This window comes from Oryzias latipes, chromosome 16 (genome assembly GCF_053564925.1).
Source record: "Oryzias latipes strain Hd-rR chromosome 16, Olatipes_Hd-rR_3.1".
Lineage (NCBI taxonomy): Eukaryota > Metazoa > Chordata > Actinopteri > Beloniformes > Adrianichthyidae > Oryzias > Oryzias latipes.
The window spans coordinates 9153223-9169515 of record NC_136252.1 but is presented as its reverse complement, the minus strand read 5'-3'; the positions used below and the strand labels follow the sequence as shown (position 1 = coordinate 9169515).

The window sequence follows — 16293 nt, the reverse complement described above, 5'->3', positions numbered from 1 at the left end:
AGCAGGTGTGTTAATCAGGAGGACACAATGGCAAGCCTGTAGCTTTAAGCAGGAAAACCTTGAGATTGAGTGGCCAAGAGGCTTTGCTGGACACTGGCAAGTGCTTACGGCCACACCACTCTGGACCCGCCCGATCTCGTCCGATCTCGGAAGCCAAACAGGGTTGGGCCTGGTTAGTACCTGGATGGGAGACCGCTTGGGAATACCAGGTGCTGTAAGTTTTCCATCTCTTCCTCCCAACCAGCAGAGGGTGTTCTTCCAAAATCTGCTTCAAAGTTCACTTAAGGTTTTTTTCTTTTTCTTTTTCTTTTTTTTTTTTTTTTTTTTTAATAAACAACTTTTGCCTCATGTAAAGTAATCAGGTAGCTTCAGAGCAATCAGAATCAAGGTGTCAATGCATAACCTTTAGCCTAATTACACCCACCTGTTACAATGAGCAGATGTTAGCAGTGTTTCTGTTCAGACTTTGTGTGTGTTTAAACCAAGGCTGATTTTGCAGAGGAGAGGTGAAATGGCATGGTTTTTGCAGCAGGTGGGTGTGTCTAGTCAGCAGGTGTGTTAATCAGGAGGACACAATGGCAAGCCTGTAGCTTTAAGCAGGAAAACCTTGAGATTGAGTGGCCAAGAGGCTTTGCTGGACACTGGCAAGTGCTTACGGCCACACCACTCTGGACCCGCCCGATCTCGTCCGATCTCGGAAGCCAAACAGGGTTGGGCCTGGTTAGTACCTGGATGGGAGACCGCTTGGGAATACCAGGTGCTGTAAGTTTTCCATCTTTTCCTCCCAACCAGCAGAGGGTGTTCTTCCAAAATCTGCTTCAAAGTTCACCTAAGGTTTTTTTTTTTTTTTTTTTAATAAACAACTTTTGCCTCATGTAAAGTAATCAGGTAGCTTCAGAGCAATCAGAATCAAGGTGTCAATGCATAACCTTTAGCCTAATTACACCCACCTGTTACAATGAGCAGATGTTAGCAGTGTTTCTGTTCAGACTTTGTGTGTGTTTAAACCAAGGCTGATTTTGCAGAGGAGAGGTGAAATGGCATGGTTTTTGCAGCAGGTGGGTGTGTCTAGTCAGCAGGTGTGTTAATCAGGAGGACACAATGGCAAGCCTGTAGCTTTAAGCAGGAAAACCTTGAGATTGAGTGGCCAAGAGGCTTTGCTGGACACTGGCAAGTGCTTACGGCCACACCACTCTGGACCCGCCCGATCTCGTCCGATCTCGGAAGCCAAACAGGGTTGGGCCTGGTTAGTACCTGGATGGGAGACCGCTTGGGAATACCAGGTGCTGTAAGTTTTCCATCTTTTCCTCCCAACCAGCAGAGGGTGTTCTTCCAAAATCTGCTTCAAAGTTCACCTAAGGTTTTTTTTTTTTTTTTTTTAATAAACAACTTTTGCCTCATGTAAAGTAATCAGGTAGCTTCAGAGCAATCAGAATCAAGGTGTCAATGCATAACCTTTAGCCTAATTACACCCACCTGTTACAATGAGCAGATGTTAGCAGTGTTTCTGTTCAGACTTTGTGTGTGTTTAAACCAAGGCTGATTTTGCAGAGGAGAGGTGAAATGGCATGGTTTTTGCAGCAGGTGGGTGTGTCTAGTCAGCAGGTGTGTTAATCAGAAGGGCACAATGGCAAGCCTGTAGCTTTAAGCAGGAAAACCTTGAGATTGAGTGGCCAAGAGGCTTTGCTGGACACTGGCAAGTGCTTACGGCCACACCACTCTGGACCCGCCCGATCTCGTCCGATCTCGGAAGCCAAACAGGGTTGGGCCTGGTTAGTACCTGGATGGGAGACCGCTTGGGAATACCAGGTGCTGTAAGTTTTCCATCTTTTCCTCCCAACCAGCAGAGGGTGTTCTTCCAAAATCTGCTTCAAAGTTCACCTAAGGTTTTTTCCTTTTTCTTTTTCTTTTTTTTTTTTTTTTTTTTTAATAAACAACTTTTGCCTCATGTAAAGTAATCAGGTAGCTTCAGAGCAATCAGAATCAAGGTGTCAATGCATAACCTTTAGCCTAATTACACCCACCTGTTACAATGAGCAGATGTTAGCAGTGTTTCTGTTCAGACTTTGTGTGTGTTTAAACCAAGGCTGATTTTGCAGAGGAGAGGTGAAATGGCATGGTTTTTGCAGCAGGTGGGTGTGTCTAGTCAGCAGGTGTGTTAATCAGGAGGACACAATGGCAAGCCTGTAGCTTTAAGCAGGAAAACCTTGAGATTGAGTGGCCAAGAGGCTTTGCTGGACACTGGCAAGTGCTTACGGCCACACCACTCTGGACCCGCCCGATCTCGTCCGATCTCGGAAGCCAAACAGGGTTGGGCCTGGTTAGTACCTGGATGGGAGACCGCTTGGGAATACCAGGTGCTGTAAGTTTTCCATCTCTTCCTCCCAACCAGCAGAGGGTGTTCTTCCAAAATCTGCTTCAAAGTTCACTTAAGGTTTTTTTCTTTTTCTTTTTCTTTTTTTTTTTTTTTTTTTTTAATAAACAACTTTTGCCTCATGTAAAGTAATCAGGTAGCTTCAGAGCAATCAGAATCAAGGTGTCAATGCATAACCTTTAGCCTAATTACACCCACCTGTTACAATGAGCAGATGTTAGCAGTGTTTCTGTTCAGACTTTGTGTGTGTTTAAACCAAGGCTGATTTTGCAGAGGAGAGGTGAAATGGCATGGTTTTTGCAGCAGGTGGGTGTGTCTAGTCAGCAGGTGTGTTAATCAGGAGGACACAATGGCAAGCCTGTAGCTTTAAGCAGGAAAACCTTGAGATTGAGTGGCCAAGAGGCTTTGCTGGACACTGGCAAGTGCTTACGGCCACACCACTCTGGACCCGCCCGATCTCGTCCGATCTCGGAAGCCAAACAGGGTTGGGCCTGGTTAGTACCTGGATGGGAGACCGCTTGGGAATACCAGGTGCTGTAAGTTTTCCATCTTTTCCTCCCAACCAGCAGAGGGTGTTCTTCCAAAATCTGCTTCAAAGTTCACCTAAGGTTTTTTTTTTTTTTTTTTTAATAAACAACTTTTGCCTCATGTAAAGTAATCAGGTAGCTTCAGAGCAATCAGAATCAAGGTGTCAATGCATAACCTTTAGCCTAATTACACCCACCTGTTACAATGAGCAGATGTTAGCAGTGTTTCTGTTCAGACTTTGTGTGTGTTTAAACCAAGGCTGATTTTGCAGAGGAGAGGTGAAATGGCATGGTTTTTGCAGCAGGTGGGTGTGTCTAGTCAGCAGGTGTGTTAATCAGGAGGACACAATGGCAAGCCTGTAGCTTTAAGCAGGAAAACCTTGAGATTGAGTGGCCAAGAGGCTTTGCTGGACACTGGCAAGTGCTTACGGCCACACCACTCTGGACCCGCCCGATCTCGTCCGATCTCGGAAGCCAAACAGGGTTGGGCCTGGTTAGTACCTGGATGGGAGACCGCTTGGGAATACCAGGTGCTGTAAGTTTTCCATCTTTTCCTCCCAACCAGCAGAGGGTGTTCTTCCAAAATCTGCTTCAAAGTTCACCTAAGGTTTTTTTTTTTTTTTTTTTAATAAACAACTTTTGCCTCATGTAAAGTAATCAGGTAGCTTCAGAGCAATCAGAATCAAGGTGTCAATGCATAACCTTTAGCCTAATTACACCCACCTGTTACAATGAGCAGATGTTAGCAGTGTTTCTGTTCAGACTTTGTGTGTGTTTAAACCAAGGCTGATTTTGCAGAGGAGAGGTGAAATGGCATGGTTTTTGCAGCAGGTGGGTGTGTCTAGTCAGCAGGTGTGTTAATCAGGAGGACACAATGGCAAGCCTGTAGCTTTAAGCAGGAAAACCTTGAGATTGAGTGGCCAAGAGGCTTTGCTGGACACTGGCAAGTGCTTACGGCCACACCACTCTGGACCCGCCCGATCTCGTCCGATCTCGGAAGCCAAACAGGGTTGGGCCTGGTTAGTACCTGGATGGGAGACCGCTTGGGAATACCAGGTGCTGTAAGTTTTCCATCTTTTCCTCCCAACCAGCAGAGGGTGTTCTTCCAAAATCTGCTTCAAAGTTCACCTAAGGTTTTTTTTTTTTTTTTTTTAATAAACAACTTTTGCCTCATGTAAAGTAATCAGGTAGCTTCAGAGCAATCAGAATCAAGGTGTCAATGCATAACCTTTAGCCTAATTACACCCACCTGTTATAATGAGCAGATGTTAGCAGTGTTTCTGTTCAGACTTTGTGTGTGTTTAAACCAAGGCTGATTTTGCAGAGGAGAGGTGAAATGGCATGGTTTTTGCAGCAGGTGGGTGTGTCTAATCAGCAGGTGTGTTAATCAGAAGGACACGATGGCATGCTTGGAAGTTTAAGCAGGAAAACTTTGAGATTCACTGGCCAAGAGGCTTTGCTGGACACTGGCAAGTGCTTACGGCCACACCACTCTGGACCCGCCCGATCTCGTCCGATCTCGGAAGCCAAACAGGGTTGGGCCTGGTTAGTACCTGGATGGGAGACCGCTTGGGAATACCAGGTGCTGTAAGTTTTCCATCTTTTCCTCCCAACCAGCAGAGGGTGTTCTTCCAAAATCTGCTTCAAAGTTCACCTAAGGTTTTTTTTTTTTTTTTTTTAATAAACAACTTTTGCCTCATGTAAAGTAATCAGGTAGCTTCAGAGCAATCAGAATCAAGGTGTCAATGCATAACCTTTAGCCTAATTACACCCACCTGTTACAATGAGCAGATGTTAGCAGTGTTTCTGTTCAGACTTTGTGTGTGTTTAAACCAAGGCTGATTTTGCAGAGGAGAGGTGAAATGGCATGGTTTTTGCAGCAGGTGGGTGTGTCTAGTCAGCAGGTGTGTTAATCAGGAGGACACAATGGCAAGCCTGTAGCTTTAAGCAGGAAAACCTTGAGATTGAGTGGCCAAGAGGCTTTGCTGGACACTGGCAAGTGCTTACGGCCACACCACTCTGGACCCGCCCGATCTCGTCCGATCTCGGAAGCCAAACAGGGTTGGGCCTGGTTAGTACCTGGATGGGAGACCGCTTGGGAATACCAGGTGCTGTAAGTTTTCCATCTTTTCCTCCCAACCAGCAGAGGGTGTTCTTCCAAAATCTGCTTCAAAGTTCACCTAAGGTTTTTTTCTTTTTCTTTTTTTTTTTTTTTTTTTTTTTAATAAACAACTTTTGCCTCATGTAAAGTAATCAGGTAGCTTCAGAGCAATCAGAATCAAGGTGTCAATGCATAACCTTTAGCCTAATTACACCCACCTGTTATAATGAGCAGATGTTAGCAGTGTTTCTGTTCAGACTTTGTGTGTGTTTAAACCAAGGCTGATTTTGCAGAGGAGAGGTGAAATGGCATGGTTTTTGCAGCAGGTGGGTGTGTCTAATCAGCAGGTGTGTTAATCAGAAGGACACGATGGCATGCTTGGAAGTTTAAGCAGGAAAACTTTGAGATTCACTGGCCAAGAGGCTTTGCTGGACACTGGCAAGTGCTTACGGCCATACCACCCTGAACACGCATGCGCGAGTGCAGGAGGGTGTGACGTTGGCACTTTTGAATCTCGGTGACCGTTGGGCTGATTCTCGGCGTCTTCTGATTTTCTCTTCTTTTTTCCTCTCTTTTTGTGTTTGTTTCTTTGTTTGACTGTTTACGTCTGGACATATTGTGTGTGTGTGTGTGTGTGTGCGTGTGTGTGTGGCTTCTTCCGCTCCCCACAGTCTTTTGACTGCTGGGGAGTTCTCTTTTTTTTTCTTTTCTCTCTCTCTTTTGTCACCTTTGGTACGGGGTTTTCACGGTGGTTTTCTTTTACCCCCCCGTCCTGAGAGCATGGCTTCAGCGGGGGGGAGTTCTGTCGGTGTGGGACAGAGGTCTAACTCCGCGAGGAATGCGGGGAATGTCGTTGCGGGTCCGTCAGCTGCAGGTGTGGCGGCGAGACCCGCTTCTGTCACGGTGGGTGGTGGCACAAAATCACGGGGTGTGGATGGAGGGGAGCCTCCTAAGGTAAAATATGAGAAGGATTTGACGATTCACGTTGATTTATTGGGAGAAGACCCCGTGTCTGTCACGGAGCTTCTTCGTTATAGCAGGTTGCTCTGTGGGGGCGTGGTAGCGTGTCGGTCTGTGGGAAGTAAGCGATATGAGTTAACAATGTCTAACGCTGTTGGCAGGGATAAACTATTGGATGGGTTTAAAATTGGGAACACAACAGTACAAGGGAAAAGTATTTCGAATGATGAGCTGGTGGTCTCTTTTCTGGGGCTGCCGGCATACATTACTGATGAGGAGATTCTGGAGAAACTGGAGGGGTGGAAGGTGTCGGCTGTGTCGCCGATTAAACGGAGAATGTGGCCCGGCACCAACGTAGCAGACGGGACTAGGTTTGTAAAAGTAAAATTTAATGAAAGTGTGCAATCGTTGCCATACTCAGCGAAGTTTAATACCGCGACGGGACCAGAATTCTTCAGGGTGATACACGATAAGCAGGTGAAAGTCTGCAGGATCTGCATCAGACCGGGGCACATTGTTAGAGACTGTCCGGAATTTTTATGCAATAAATGTGGAGTTCAGGGACATTACGCCAGAGAGTGCAAGGTCGCTCTCTCCAAGTGTTCTGTGTGTTTGAACAAAACAGAAAATTGTATTTGTCTGAGTGACAGTGAGAATGACGTGGCCTCCGCTGCGGGTGAGGAGGCGCTGGACAGCATGTCGGAGGAGGAGGAGGACCTGTCTGACTCCGTGCCTGACGCGCGGGTACCTGCGGCGCAGGTGCCTGCTGCGCTCCACGGCGACAGAAGACCGGACGACACGTCAGCTGAGGGGGGAGGCGTCCTCGGTCAACAGGCGGCTCGCAGCGGCTCAGACCTGTTCCGAGCGGCGGGGGATCCAGGTGAGATCCTGCTGTCGACAGCCGATGTTCCCGTGAGGGAGGGTGAGCAGCACCCGACCAATGCCGCTACTCCCATCCGGGCGGGGGGGGCCCACGGAGTTGGCCCTGCCTCGTTAAAATCTGTTCCCGTGAAGGGGGGAGCTCAGCCCCAGAACGCTGGCTCTGCCCCTGGCCGGGCGGGAGAGGCTGCGGACCTCGTCCCGAAAGGAATGTCTGGAATGTGCGACGCTGCTGCCTCAGCTCCGCTGGAGGGAGAAATCCGACGGAGAGAGGAGAGCTGCGGTGAAATGAGCATGACATCCTTTTCTTTACCCCCTCAGGACAAAGTGGACGTGACTGACGACGTGGACGATTCAGACATGGAAGTTGACAGGCTGACGCTCCAACAGCGGAGGACACTCTCTATGAAGCAGACTGGGAAGGCGAAGAAGAAGAAATCGGCGTAATGTCTCTGTGCTTCTGTTTATTTATGGTCCGGCTCCTCAGTTTAAACATTAGAGGAGTGTGTGTGATGGAAAGAATTAAGGGAGTTTTGGGCGAGAGGTGTGACATTCTCTGTTTGCAGGAGGTGCATTGGGAGAATGAAACTCGCGTGCAGGCTGAGAAGCTGTGGGGGGGATCTGCTTTTTATGCGGCGGGCCCGAGGCGCACAGCAGGAGTTGCTGTATTTGTCAGATCGGGAGTCTTTGACAGTGTGACGCTCAGGGGGGTGGATCCTGCAGGACGGTTTTTAATGATAGATTTAGAATGGGCTGGGAAGAAGTTGAGATTGATCAACGTTTATGCTTCTAATGATCAAGTGGAAAGACAGAGTTTTTTTCACTCCCTAAGGCCTTTCATAAATGATTTTTCCCTGCTGGTGGGGGATTTTAACACTGCTCTAGCACCTACGGATTTGTCGGTGAGGAATGTTTTTAAAAATGATGTCGGTAGGAAGGAACTTTTTTCAATTATGTCAGACTATGACATTATTGATGCCTGGAGGGTGTTAAATCACGGAAAGAGGGACTTCTCAAGGCGACAGTTGGTGAAGGGGGTGCTGAAGCAGTCCAGGATAGATCATGTTCTGTCTGCGTGTTCAGTCACCAGGATGTTGAATGGAGTCACGTATATACCACACGCGTGGAGCGATCACGCATGGGTGGAGGTGGTTCTTGACAGGGTCAAAGTTAGGAATGGTGGAGGGATGTGGATTTTAAATAACAGTGTTTTGGGGGAGCTGGATTACCAAAGGAGGATTAAGTCTCTCTTGGCTTATCATAGGGAGCACATGGATGAAGCAGTGGATATTTTTGTTTGGTGGGGGGATTTGAAGGCCAAAATTAAAAGGTCGACTATCGCATATTGTAAAAAGAGGGCGTGGGATGCCAGGGAGGAGGAAAGGGGGGTAAGAGAGGTGCTGATGAGGGAGGCATCTCTGTTGGCGGAGGACCCCAACAGGGATGCAATAATCTACTCAGCTGCCTTAGATCGTTTGAGGCAGTTTGAGGTGGAGAGGTGTAGGGCAGCAGCTATAAGGGCCAGGGTGAGGAATTTTGTGGAAGGGGAGAGATCTTCTGCGTTTTTTCTAGGGCTGGAAAAGAGGAGGAAGGAGAAAACGGTGATAAAGACACTGCATGATGTGGATGGCAAGGTTTGCAATAATTTGGATGACATTCTGGATGCTGTGGAAGTCTATTATAAGAATTTGTTTAAGGAGGGTGTGTGTGATTTCACTGCTGTTGAGGCCTGTGTTGAGGCCATATCTTCTAGGGTGTGTGATGAGGACAGGCGGACATGTGATGCAGACATAGGATTTGAGGAAATAAAGGTAGCCATTGGGGGACAAAACACAAATAAGTCTCCAGGGGTGGATGGTCTGACAGCTGAATTTTACAAGTGCTTTCAGGAGGACCTTCTCCCTATCCTGTTTAAGCTGTTCGGAGCTTTTTTCGCTGGTCATTTGCCATCGCCCTGCTTCTGTATGGGCACTATTAAATTGATTTTTAAAAATAAAGGAGATAGGGCCGACCTGGAGAACTACAGACCAATTACGCTACTGAACATGGACTATAAAATCCTGACAAGGGTTTTTGCTAACAGACTGAAGGAGGTGCTCCCCTCCATCCTGGTTTCAACACAAGCTTATGGGGTGCAGGGCAGGAAAATTTCAGACACAATCTTATCACTTATGTGCACGGTGGATCACATGGAAAAGAGGGGAGGTTTATTTTTGAATTTGGATTTCAGTAAAGCTTTTGACAGGGTTGAACACGGGTTTTTGTGGAGGGTCTTAGAGGGCTTTGGTTTTGGGGCACCTTTCATTTCCAGAATAAAAACATTATATGCAACTGCTGGGAGCAGTGTGCAATGTAATGGGCTTTTGACAGGTGTTGTGAAAATCGGAAGATCAATCCGACAGGGTTGCCCATTGTCTGCAATGCTGTTTAGTATTGCGGTGGAACCCCTGGCAGGCATGATAAAGGCGGATGGCAATATTCGGGGTGTGGTCACGCCTGCCGGGAGGGAAACCAAAATCTTCTCATATGCGGACGACACTAGCCTGGTGCTGACTGATGTGGCTAGTGTCGATGGGGCCCTGCAACATATTAAGACTTTCTGTGAGGCATCAGGAGCAAGGCTCAACGTTGGCAAATCTGAGATTTTGTTTTTGGGCAGCAAGGTCGGGACGACAAACAAGTGGGGTTTCAAAGAGGCTGTGAGAGAAGTTAAAATACTGGGAATCTGGTTGGCTCGATCACGTGGTGAAGCTATTTGTAAAAACTGGACAGAGGTGGTGGGTAAACTTGCACAAATTTTGGGTCTCTGGAAGATGCGCAGGTTGACTCTAAGGGGTAAGGTGATGGTAATAAACACACTGGTCTTTTCAAGGGTGAATTATGTCCTATCAATTCTGCCATTTCCGGAAAACTTTCAACTGACAATTAATAATCTCATTTCAAATTTTCTTTGGGGCTCTAAGGCCAACCAGATTTCCAGGTACACTTTATCGAGAGCCATCCAGAATGGTGGTCTGAATCTGGTGGAGTTGGGCGCCAGGAAGGGGGCTTTACGCCTGAAACTGGCGGCTCGGCTCCTGGACACGGATCAGACCCCATTCTGGAAGGATTATTTTGTAGAGGGTTTTCTCCAGGTTTCTCGTCTCGGCCTTGCTGTCTTCTGTCAAAGAAGACCACTGACGGCTCTTCGGGACTTGGACACTTTCTCAGCAGAAATGCTAACGGCATGGTATAAAGCTGGGGGATACATCACCCAATCTGTATCCACCCCTTACCAGGTGTTGTGCCAACCGATTTTCAATAATCCTGTGCTCATGTGTGGCGGTCTTCCCCTACAATGCAGGCTGTTGGAGGAGCGTGATTGTCTCCTTGTAGGGGACGTCGTGGCTGGAGGGAGACTGCGTGGCATCTCGGACTTGTTATTCAGGTTCTGTCCTGACCTGAACCAGGGTGAGAGGAGGAGGGTGAAGCAGTTTTTTGCAAAGCTCTCCTCCTCTATACCGCTGCGGTGGTTGATCTCTGTGAGGAGCGGTGGTCCTACACTGCAGGACACAGGGTACTCATTTCAGATCTGTCAGGGTGGTGCATCGATGGAGGTGAAGTCGCTCCCAACAAAGGCTTGGTACGCCCTGCTGATTGCCCTGGAGTCGAAGGTTCCTGCAGCAGAGGCTGCCTGGGCATCGGTATTCCCGGGTAAGGACCCAGCGGAGATTTGGTGGAGCCTGAAAGGTAGTATTTTTCCTCATATGGTATGGAATACGGATTTCAGACTGCGCCATAGAAAAATTTATTCCAGTGTAGTCCTACATCAGATCAATAAGGACTTATATGAAAGGACGTGTCCTGTTTGTGGCACAGTCCCTGAGACACTGGAACACATGTTTTTGGACTGTTCGGTGTTGAAGCCGTTTCTGCAAGGGCTCAGAGACATGCTGAGGGACCGGTGCTCTTTTGAGTGGGTGGTGGAGGAAGATTGGAGGTGGGCAACCCTGTTCGGAGTGCACAGGAACCAAAGACGTCCAGGATGGAAGTTGGCGGACCTGGTCCTCGCTCTTGGACGATTTACCATCTACCAGGCCAGGAACTTGGCACTCAAGGAGAGGAGGACTATGGACAGATGGAGCTGTCTTATGAGATTATTGACGGGGCATCTGGAGACTTTGAGACGGATGGAACCTGATGGACGGCTGAAATGTGTTTCAAATGCTGGGCTGTTAGTATAAACATGCACAATGGAGTTTGGCTAAAAGTCTAATTTATTTATGTTTGCTTTGGCAGGATATTTGAAGCTAATTTTGGACTCTGTATGTTATCTATTTTTGTTTTGCTGTGATGAAAAACCTTTGTATATATTTTAATCTCCTTTATTAATAAAAGATAAAAAAAAAAAAAAAAAGACCCGCCCGATCTCGTCCGATCTCGGAAGCCAAACAGGGTTGGGCCTGGTTAGTACCTGGATGGGAGACCGCTTGGGAATACCAGGTGCTGTAAGTTTTCCATCTTTTCCTCCCAACCAGCAGAGGGTGTTCTTCCAAAATCTGCTTCAAAGTTCACCTAAGGTTTTTTTTTTTTTTTTTTTTAATAAACAACTTTTGCCTCATGTAAAGTAATCAGGTAGCTTCAGAGCAATCAGAATCAAGGTGTCAATGCATAACCTTTAGCCTAATTACACCCACCTGTTACAATGAGCAGATGTTAGCAGTGTTTCTGTTCAGACTTTGTGTGTGTTTAAACCAAGGCTGATTTTGCAGAGGAGAGGTGAAATGGCATGGTTTTTGCAGCAGGTGGGTGTGTCTAGTCAGCAGGTGTGTTAATCAGGAGGACACAATGGCAAGCCTGTAGCTTTAAGCAGGAAAACCTTGAGATTGAGTGGCCAAGAGGCTTTGCTGGACACTGGCAAGTGCTTACGGCCACACCACTCTGGACCCGCCCGATCTCGTCCGATCTCGGAAGCCAAACAGGGTTGGGCCTGGTTAGTACCTGGATGGGAGACCGCTTGGGAATACCAGGTGCTGTAAGTTTTCCATCTTTTCCTCCCAACCAGCAGAGGGTGTTCTTCCAAAATCTGCTTCAAAGTTCACCTAAGGTTTTTTTTTTTTTTTTTTTAATAAACAACTTTTGCCTCATGTAAAGTAATCAGGTAGCTTCAGAGCAATCAGAATCAAGGTGTCAATGCATAACCTTTAGCCTAATTACACCCACCTGTTACAATGAGCAGATGTTAGCAGTGTTTCTGTTCAGACTTTGTGTGTGTTTAAACCAAGGCTGATTTTGCAGAGGAGAGGTGAAATGGCATGGTTTTTGCAGCAGGTGGGTGTGTCTAGTCAGCAGGTGTGTTAATCAGGAGGACACAATGGCAAGCCTGTAGCTTTAAGCAGGAAAACCTTGAGATTGAGTGGCCAAGAGGCTTTGCTGGACACTGGCAAGTGCTTACGGCCACACCACTCTGGACCCGCCCGATCTCGTCCGATCTCGGAAGCCAAACAGGGTTGGGCCTGGTTAGTACCTGGATGGGAGACCGCTTGGGAATACCAGGTGCTGTAAGTTTTCCATCTTTTCCTCCCAACCAGCAGAGGGTGTTCTTCCAAAATCTGCTTCAAAGTTCACCTAAGGTTTTTTTTTTTTTTTTTTTAATAAACAACTTTTGCCTCATGTAAAGTAATCAGGTAGCTTCAGAGCAATCAGAATCAAGGTGTCAATGCATAACCTTTAGCCTAATTACACCCACCTGTTACAATGAGCAGATGTTAGCAGTGTTTCTGTTCAGACTTTGTGTGTGTTTAAACCAAGGCTGATTTTGCAGAGGAGAGGTGAAATGGCATGGTTTTTGCAGCAGGTGGGTGTGTCTAGTCAGCAGGTGTGTTAATCAGGAGGACACAATGGCAAGCCTGTAGCTTTAAGCAGGAAAACCTTGAGATTGAGTGGCCAAGAGGCTTTGCTGGACACTGGCAAGTGCTTACGGCCACACCACTCTGGACCCGCCCGATCTCGTCCGATCTCGGAAGCCAAACAGGGTTGGGCCTGGTTAGTACCTGGATGGGAGACCGCTTGGGAATACCAGGTGCTGTAAGTTTTCCATCTTTTCCTCCCAACCAGCAGAGGGTGTTCTTCCAAAATCTGCTTCAAAGTTCACCTAAGGTTTTTTTTTTTTTTTTTTTAATAAACAACTTTTGCCTCATGTAAAGTAATCAGGTAGCTTCAGAGCAATCAGAATCAAGGTGTCAATGCATAACCTTTAGCCTAATTACACCCACCTGTTACAATGAGCAGATGTTAGCAGTGTTTCTGTTCAGACTTTGTGTGTGTTTAAACCAAGGCTGATTTTGCAGAGGAGAGGTGAAATGGCATGGTTTTTGCAGCAGGTGGGTGTGTCTAGTCAGCAGGTGTGTTAATCAGGAGGACACAATGGCAAGCCTGTAGCTTTAAGCAGGAAAACCTTGAGATTGAGTGGCCAAGAGGCTTTGCTGGACACTGGCAAGTGCTTACGGCCACACCACTCTGGACCCGCCCGATCTCGTCCGATCTCGGAAGCCAAACAGGGTTGGGCCTGGTTAGTACCTGGATGGGAGACCGCTTGGGAATACCAGGTGCTGTAAGTTTTCCATCTCTTCCTCCCAACCAGCAGAGGGTGTTCTTCCAAAATCTGCTTCAAAGTTCACCTAAGGTTTTTTTTTTTGTTTTTTTTTTTTTTTTTAATAAACAACTTTTGCCTCATGTAAAGTAATCAGGTAGCTTCAGAGCATACAGTGCCAAGGTGTAAATGCATAACCTTTAGCCTAATTACTCCACCTGTTATAATGAGCAGATGTTAGCAGTGCTTCTGTTCAGACTTTGTGAGTGTAACCAAGGCTGTTTTTGCAGAGGTGAGCTGAAATGGCATGGTTTTTGCAGCAGGTGGGTGTGTCCAATCAGCAGGTGTGTTAATCAGAAGGACACGATGGCATGCTTGGAAGTTTAAGCAGGAAAACTTTGAGATTCACTGGCCAAGAGGCTTTGCTGGACACTGGCAAGTGCTTACGGCCACACCACTCTGGACCCGCCCGATCTCGTCCGATCTCGGAAGCCAAACAGGGTTGGGCCTGGTTAGTACCTGGATGGGAGACCGCTTGGGAATACCAGGTGCTGTAAGTTTTCCATCTTTTCCTCCCAACCAGCAGAGGGTGTTCTTCCAAAATCTGCTTCAAAGTTCACCTAAGGTTTTTTTCTTTTTCTTTTTTTTTTTTTTTTTTTTTTTAATAAACAACTTTTGCCTCATGTAAAGTAATCAGGTAGCTTCAGAGCAATCAGAATCAAGGTGTCAATGCATAACCTTTAGCCTAATTACACCCACCTGTTATAATGAGCAGATGTTAGCAGTGTTTCTGTTCAGACTTTGTGTGTGTTTAAACCAAGGCTGATTTTGCAGAGGAGAGGTGAAATGGCATGGTTTTTGCAGCAGGTGGGTGTGTCTAATCAGCAGGTGTGTTAATCAGAAGGACACGATGGCATGCTTGGAAGTTTAAGCAGGAAAACTTTGAGATTCACTGGCCAAGAGGCTTTGCTGGACACTGGCAAGTGCTTACGGCCACACCACTCTGGACCCGCCCGATCTCGTCCGATCTCGGAAGCCAAACAGGGTTGGGCCTGGTTAGTACCTGGATGGGAGACCGCTTGGGAATACCAGGTGCTGTAAGTTTTCCATCTTTTCCTCCCAACCAGCAGAGGGTGTTCTTCCAAAATCTGCTTCAAAGTTCACCTAAGGTTTTTTTCTTTTTAATAAGCAACTTTTGCCTCGTGTAAAGTAATCAGGTAGCTTCAGAGCATTCAGTGCCAAGGTGTAAATGCATAACCTTTAGCCTAATTACTCCACCTGTTATAATGAGCAGATGTTAGCAGTGCTTCTGTTCAGACTTTGTGAGTGTAACCAAGGCTGTTTTTGCAGAGGTGAGCTGAAATGGCATGGTTTTTGCAGCAGGTGGGTGTGTCCAATCAGCAGGTGTGTTAATCAGAAGGACACGATGAAATGCTTGGACCTTTAAGCTGGAAAACGTTGAGATTCGCTGGCCAAGAGGCTTTGCTGGACACTGGCAAGTGCTTACGGCCACACCACTCTGGACCCGCCCGATCTCGTCCGATCTCGGAAGCCAATCAGGGTTGGGCCTGGTTAGTACCTGGATGGGAGACCGCTTGGGAATACCAGGTGCTGTAAGTTTTCCATCTTTTCCTCCCAACCAGCAGAGGGTGTTCTTCCAATATCTTCTTCAAAGTTCACTTTAGGTTTTTTTCTTTTTTCTTTTTTTTTTTTTTTTTTTTTTTTTTTTAATAAACAACTTTTGCCTCATGTAAAGTAATCAGGTAGCTTCAGAGCATACAGTGCCAAGGTGTAAATGCATAACCTTTAGCCTAATTACTCCACCTGTTATAATGAGCAGATGTTAGCAGTGCTTCTGTTCAGACTTTGTGAGTGTAACCAAGGCTGTTTTTGCAGAGGTGAGCTGAAATGGCATGGTTTTTGCAGCAGGTGGGTGTGTCCAATCAGCAGGTGTGTTAATCAGAAGGACACGATGGCATGCTTGGAAGTTTAAGCAGGAAAACTTTGAGATTCACTGGCCAAGAGGCTTTGCTGGACACTGGCAAGTGCTTACGGCCACACCACTCTGGACCCGCCCGATCTCGTCCGATCTCGGAAGCCAAACAGGGTTGGGCCTGGTTAGTACCTGGATGGGAGACCGCTTGGGAATACCAGGTGCTGTAAGTTTTCCATCTTTTCCTCCCAACCAGCAGAGGGTGTTCTTCCAAAATCTGCTTCAAAGTTCACCTAAGGTTTTTTTCTTTTTCTTTTTTTTTTTTTTTTTTTTTTTAATAAACAACTTTTGCCTCATGTAAAGTAATCAGGTAGCTTCAGAGCAATCAGAATCAAGGTGTCAATGCATAACCTTTAGCCTAATTACACCCACCTGTTATAATGAGCAGATGTTAGCAGTGTTTCTGTTCAGACTTTGTGTGTGTTTAAACCAAGGCTGATTTTGCAGAGGAGAGGTGAAATGGCATGGTTTTTGCAGCAGGTGGGTGTGTCTAATCAGCAGGTGTGTTAATCAGAAGGACACGATGGCATGCTTGGAAGTTTAAGCAGGAAAACTTTGAGATTCACTGGCCAAGAGGCTTTGCTGGACACTGGCAAGTGCTTACGGCCACACCACTCTGGACCCGCCCGATCTCGTCCGATCTCGGAAGCCAAACAGGGTTGGGCCTGGTTAGTACCTGGATGGGAGACCGCTTGGGAATACCAGGTGCTGTAAGTTTTCCATCTTTTCCTCCCAACCAGCAGAGGGTGTTCTTCCAAAATCTGCTTCAAAGTTCACCTAAGGTTTTTTTCTTTTTAATAAGCAACTTTTGCCTCGTGTAAAGTAATCAGGTAGCTTCAGAGCATTCAGTGCCAAGGTGTAAATGCATAACCTTTAGCCTAATTACTC

At 46.8% G+C, this 16293-nt stretch overlaps 1 protein-coding gene and 19 non-coding genes across 21 annotated transcripts in view; all 20 read left to right on the top strand.

The window, feature by feature from the left end:
• Positions 1–11237, top strand: part of LOC144984559 (uncharacterized) — a 402969-nt gene extending 391732 nt beyond the window's left edge. Inside the window, exons 1-2 of one of the 2 annotated variants that reach the window (XM_078933405.1) lie at positions 5322–5905; positions 6613–11237. In XM_078933405.1, the coding sequence (XP_078789531.1) occupies positions 5841–5905; positions 6613–7288 (741 nt within the window). In that variant the 5' untranslated portion in view covers positions 5322–5840 and the 3' untranslated portion in view covers positions 7289–11237. Of the gene's footprint in view, positions 1–5321; positions 5906–6612 lie in introns of those variants that run through there. The other variant, XM_078933406.1, reaches the window with a different exon arrangement.
• Positions 103–221, top strand: LOC144985210 (5S ribosomal RNA). The gene has a single exon (XR_013649038.1). It is a non-coding gene; the product is annotated as a 5S ribosomal RNA (ribosomal RNA).
• On the top strand, positions 651–769 carry LOC144985209 (5S ribosomal RNA). The gene has a single exon (XR_013649037.1). It is a non-coding gene; the product is annotated as a 5S ribosomal RNA (ribosomal RNA).
• Positions 1177–1295, top strand: LOC144985207 (5S ribosomal RNA). Its single transcript, XR_013649035.1, has one exon. It is a non-coding gene; the product is annotated as a 5S ribosomal RNA (ribosomal RNA).
• LOC144985206 (5S ribosomal RNA) lies at positions 1703–1821 on the top strand. Its single transcript, XR_013649034.1, has one exon. It is a non-coding gene; the product is annotated as a 5S ribosomal RNA (ribosomal RNA).
• LOC144985205 (5S ribosomal RNA) lies at positions 2251–2369 on the top strand. The gene has a single exon (XR_013649033.1). It is a non-coding gene; the product is annotated as a 5S ribosomal RNA (ribosomal RNA).
• Positions 2799–2917, top strand: LOC144985204 (5S ribosomal RNA). Its single transcript, XR_013649032.1, has one exon. It is a non-coding gene; the product is annotated as a 5S ribosomal RNA (ribosomal RNA).
• On the top strand, positions 3325–3443 carry LOC144985203 (5S ribosomal RNA). Its single transcript, XR_013649031.1, has one exon. It is a non-coding gene; the product is annotated as a 5S ribosomal RNA (ribosomal RNA).
• On the top strand, positions 3851–3969 carry LOC144985202 (5S ribosomal RNA). The gene has a single exon (XR_013649030.1). It is a non-coding gene; the product is annotated as a 5S ribosomal RNA (ribosomal RNA).
• Positions 4377–4495, top strand: LOC144985201 (5S ribosomal RNA). The gene has a single exon (XR_013649029.1). It is a non-coding gene; the product is annotated as a 5S ribosomal RNA (ribosomal RNA).
• LOC144985200 (5S ribosomal RNA) lies at positions 4903–5021 on the top strand. Its single transcript, XR_013649028.1, has one exon. It is a non-coding gene; the product is annotated as a 5S ribosomal RNA (ribosomal RNA).
• Positions 11238–11743: 506 nt separating the features above from the next.
• On the top strand, positions 11744–11862 carry LOC144985199 (5S ribosomal RNA). The gene has a single exon (XR_013649027.1). It is a non-coding gene; the product is annotated as a 5S ribosomal RNA (ribosomal RNA).
• Positions 11863–12269: 407 nt separating this feature from the next.
• On the top strand, positions 12270–12388 carry LOC144985198 (5S ribosomal RNA). The gene has a single exon (XR_013649026.1). It is a non-coding gene; the product is annotated as a 5S ribosomal RNA (ribosomal RNA).
• A 407-nt stretch (positions 12389–12795) lies between these two features.
• LOC144985196 (5S ribosomal RNA) lies at positions 12796–12914 on the top strand. Its single transcript, XR_013649024.1, has one exon. It is a non-coding gene; the product is annotated as a 5S ribosomal RNA (ribosomal RNA).
• A 407-nt stretch (positions 12915–13321) lies between these two features.
• Positions 13322–13440, top strand: LOC144985195 (5S ribosomal RNA). The gene has a single exon (XR_013649023.1). It is a non-coding gene; the product is annotated as a 5S ribosomal RNA (ribosomal RNA).
• A 413-nt stretch (positions 13441–13853) lies between these two features.
• On the top strand, positions 13854–13972 carry LOC144985194 (5S ribosomal RNA). Its single transcript, XR_013649022.1, has one exon. It is a non-coding gene; the product is annotated as a 5S ribosomal RNA (ribosomal RNA).
• A 425-nt stretch (positions 13973–14397) lies between these two features.
• On the top strand, positions 14398–14516 carry LOC144985193 (5S ribosomal RNA). The gene has a single exon (XR_013649021.1). It is a non-coding gene; the product is annotated as a 5S ribosomal RNA (ribosomal RNA).
• Positions 14517–14913: 397 nt separating this feature from the next.
• Positions 14914–15032, top strand: LOC144986207 (5S ribosomal RNA). Its single transcript, XR_013650037.1, has one exon. It is a non-coding gene; the product is annotated as a 5S ribosomal RNA (ribosomal RNA).
• Positions 15033–15459: 427 nt separating this feature from the next.
• On the top strand, positions 15460–15578 carry LOC144985192 (5S ribosomal RNA). The gene has a single exon (XR_013649020.1). It is a non-coding gene; the product is annotated as a 5S ribosomal RNA (ribosomal RNA).
• A 425-nt stretch (positions 15579–16003) lies between these two features.
• On the top strand, positions 16004–16122 carry LOC144985191 (5S ribosomal RNA). The gene has a single exon (XR_013649019.1). It is a non-coding gene; the product is annotated as a 5S ribosomal RNA (ribosomal RNA).
• The last annotated feature ends 171 nt before the right edge of the window (positions 16123–16293 follow it).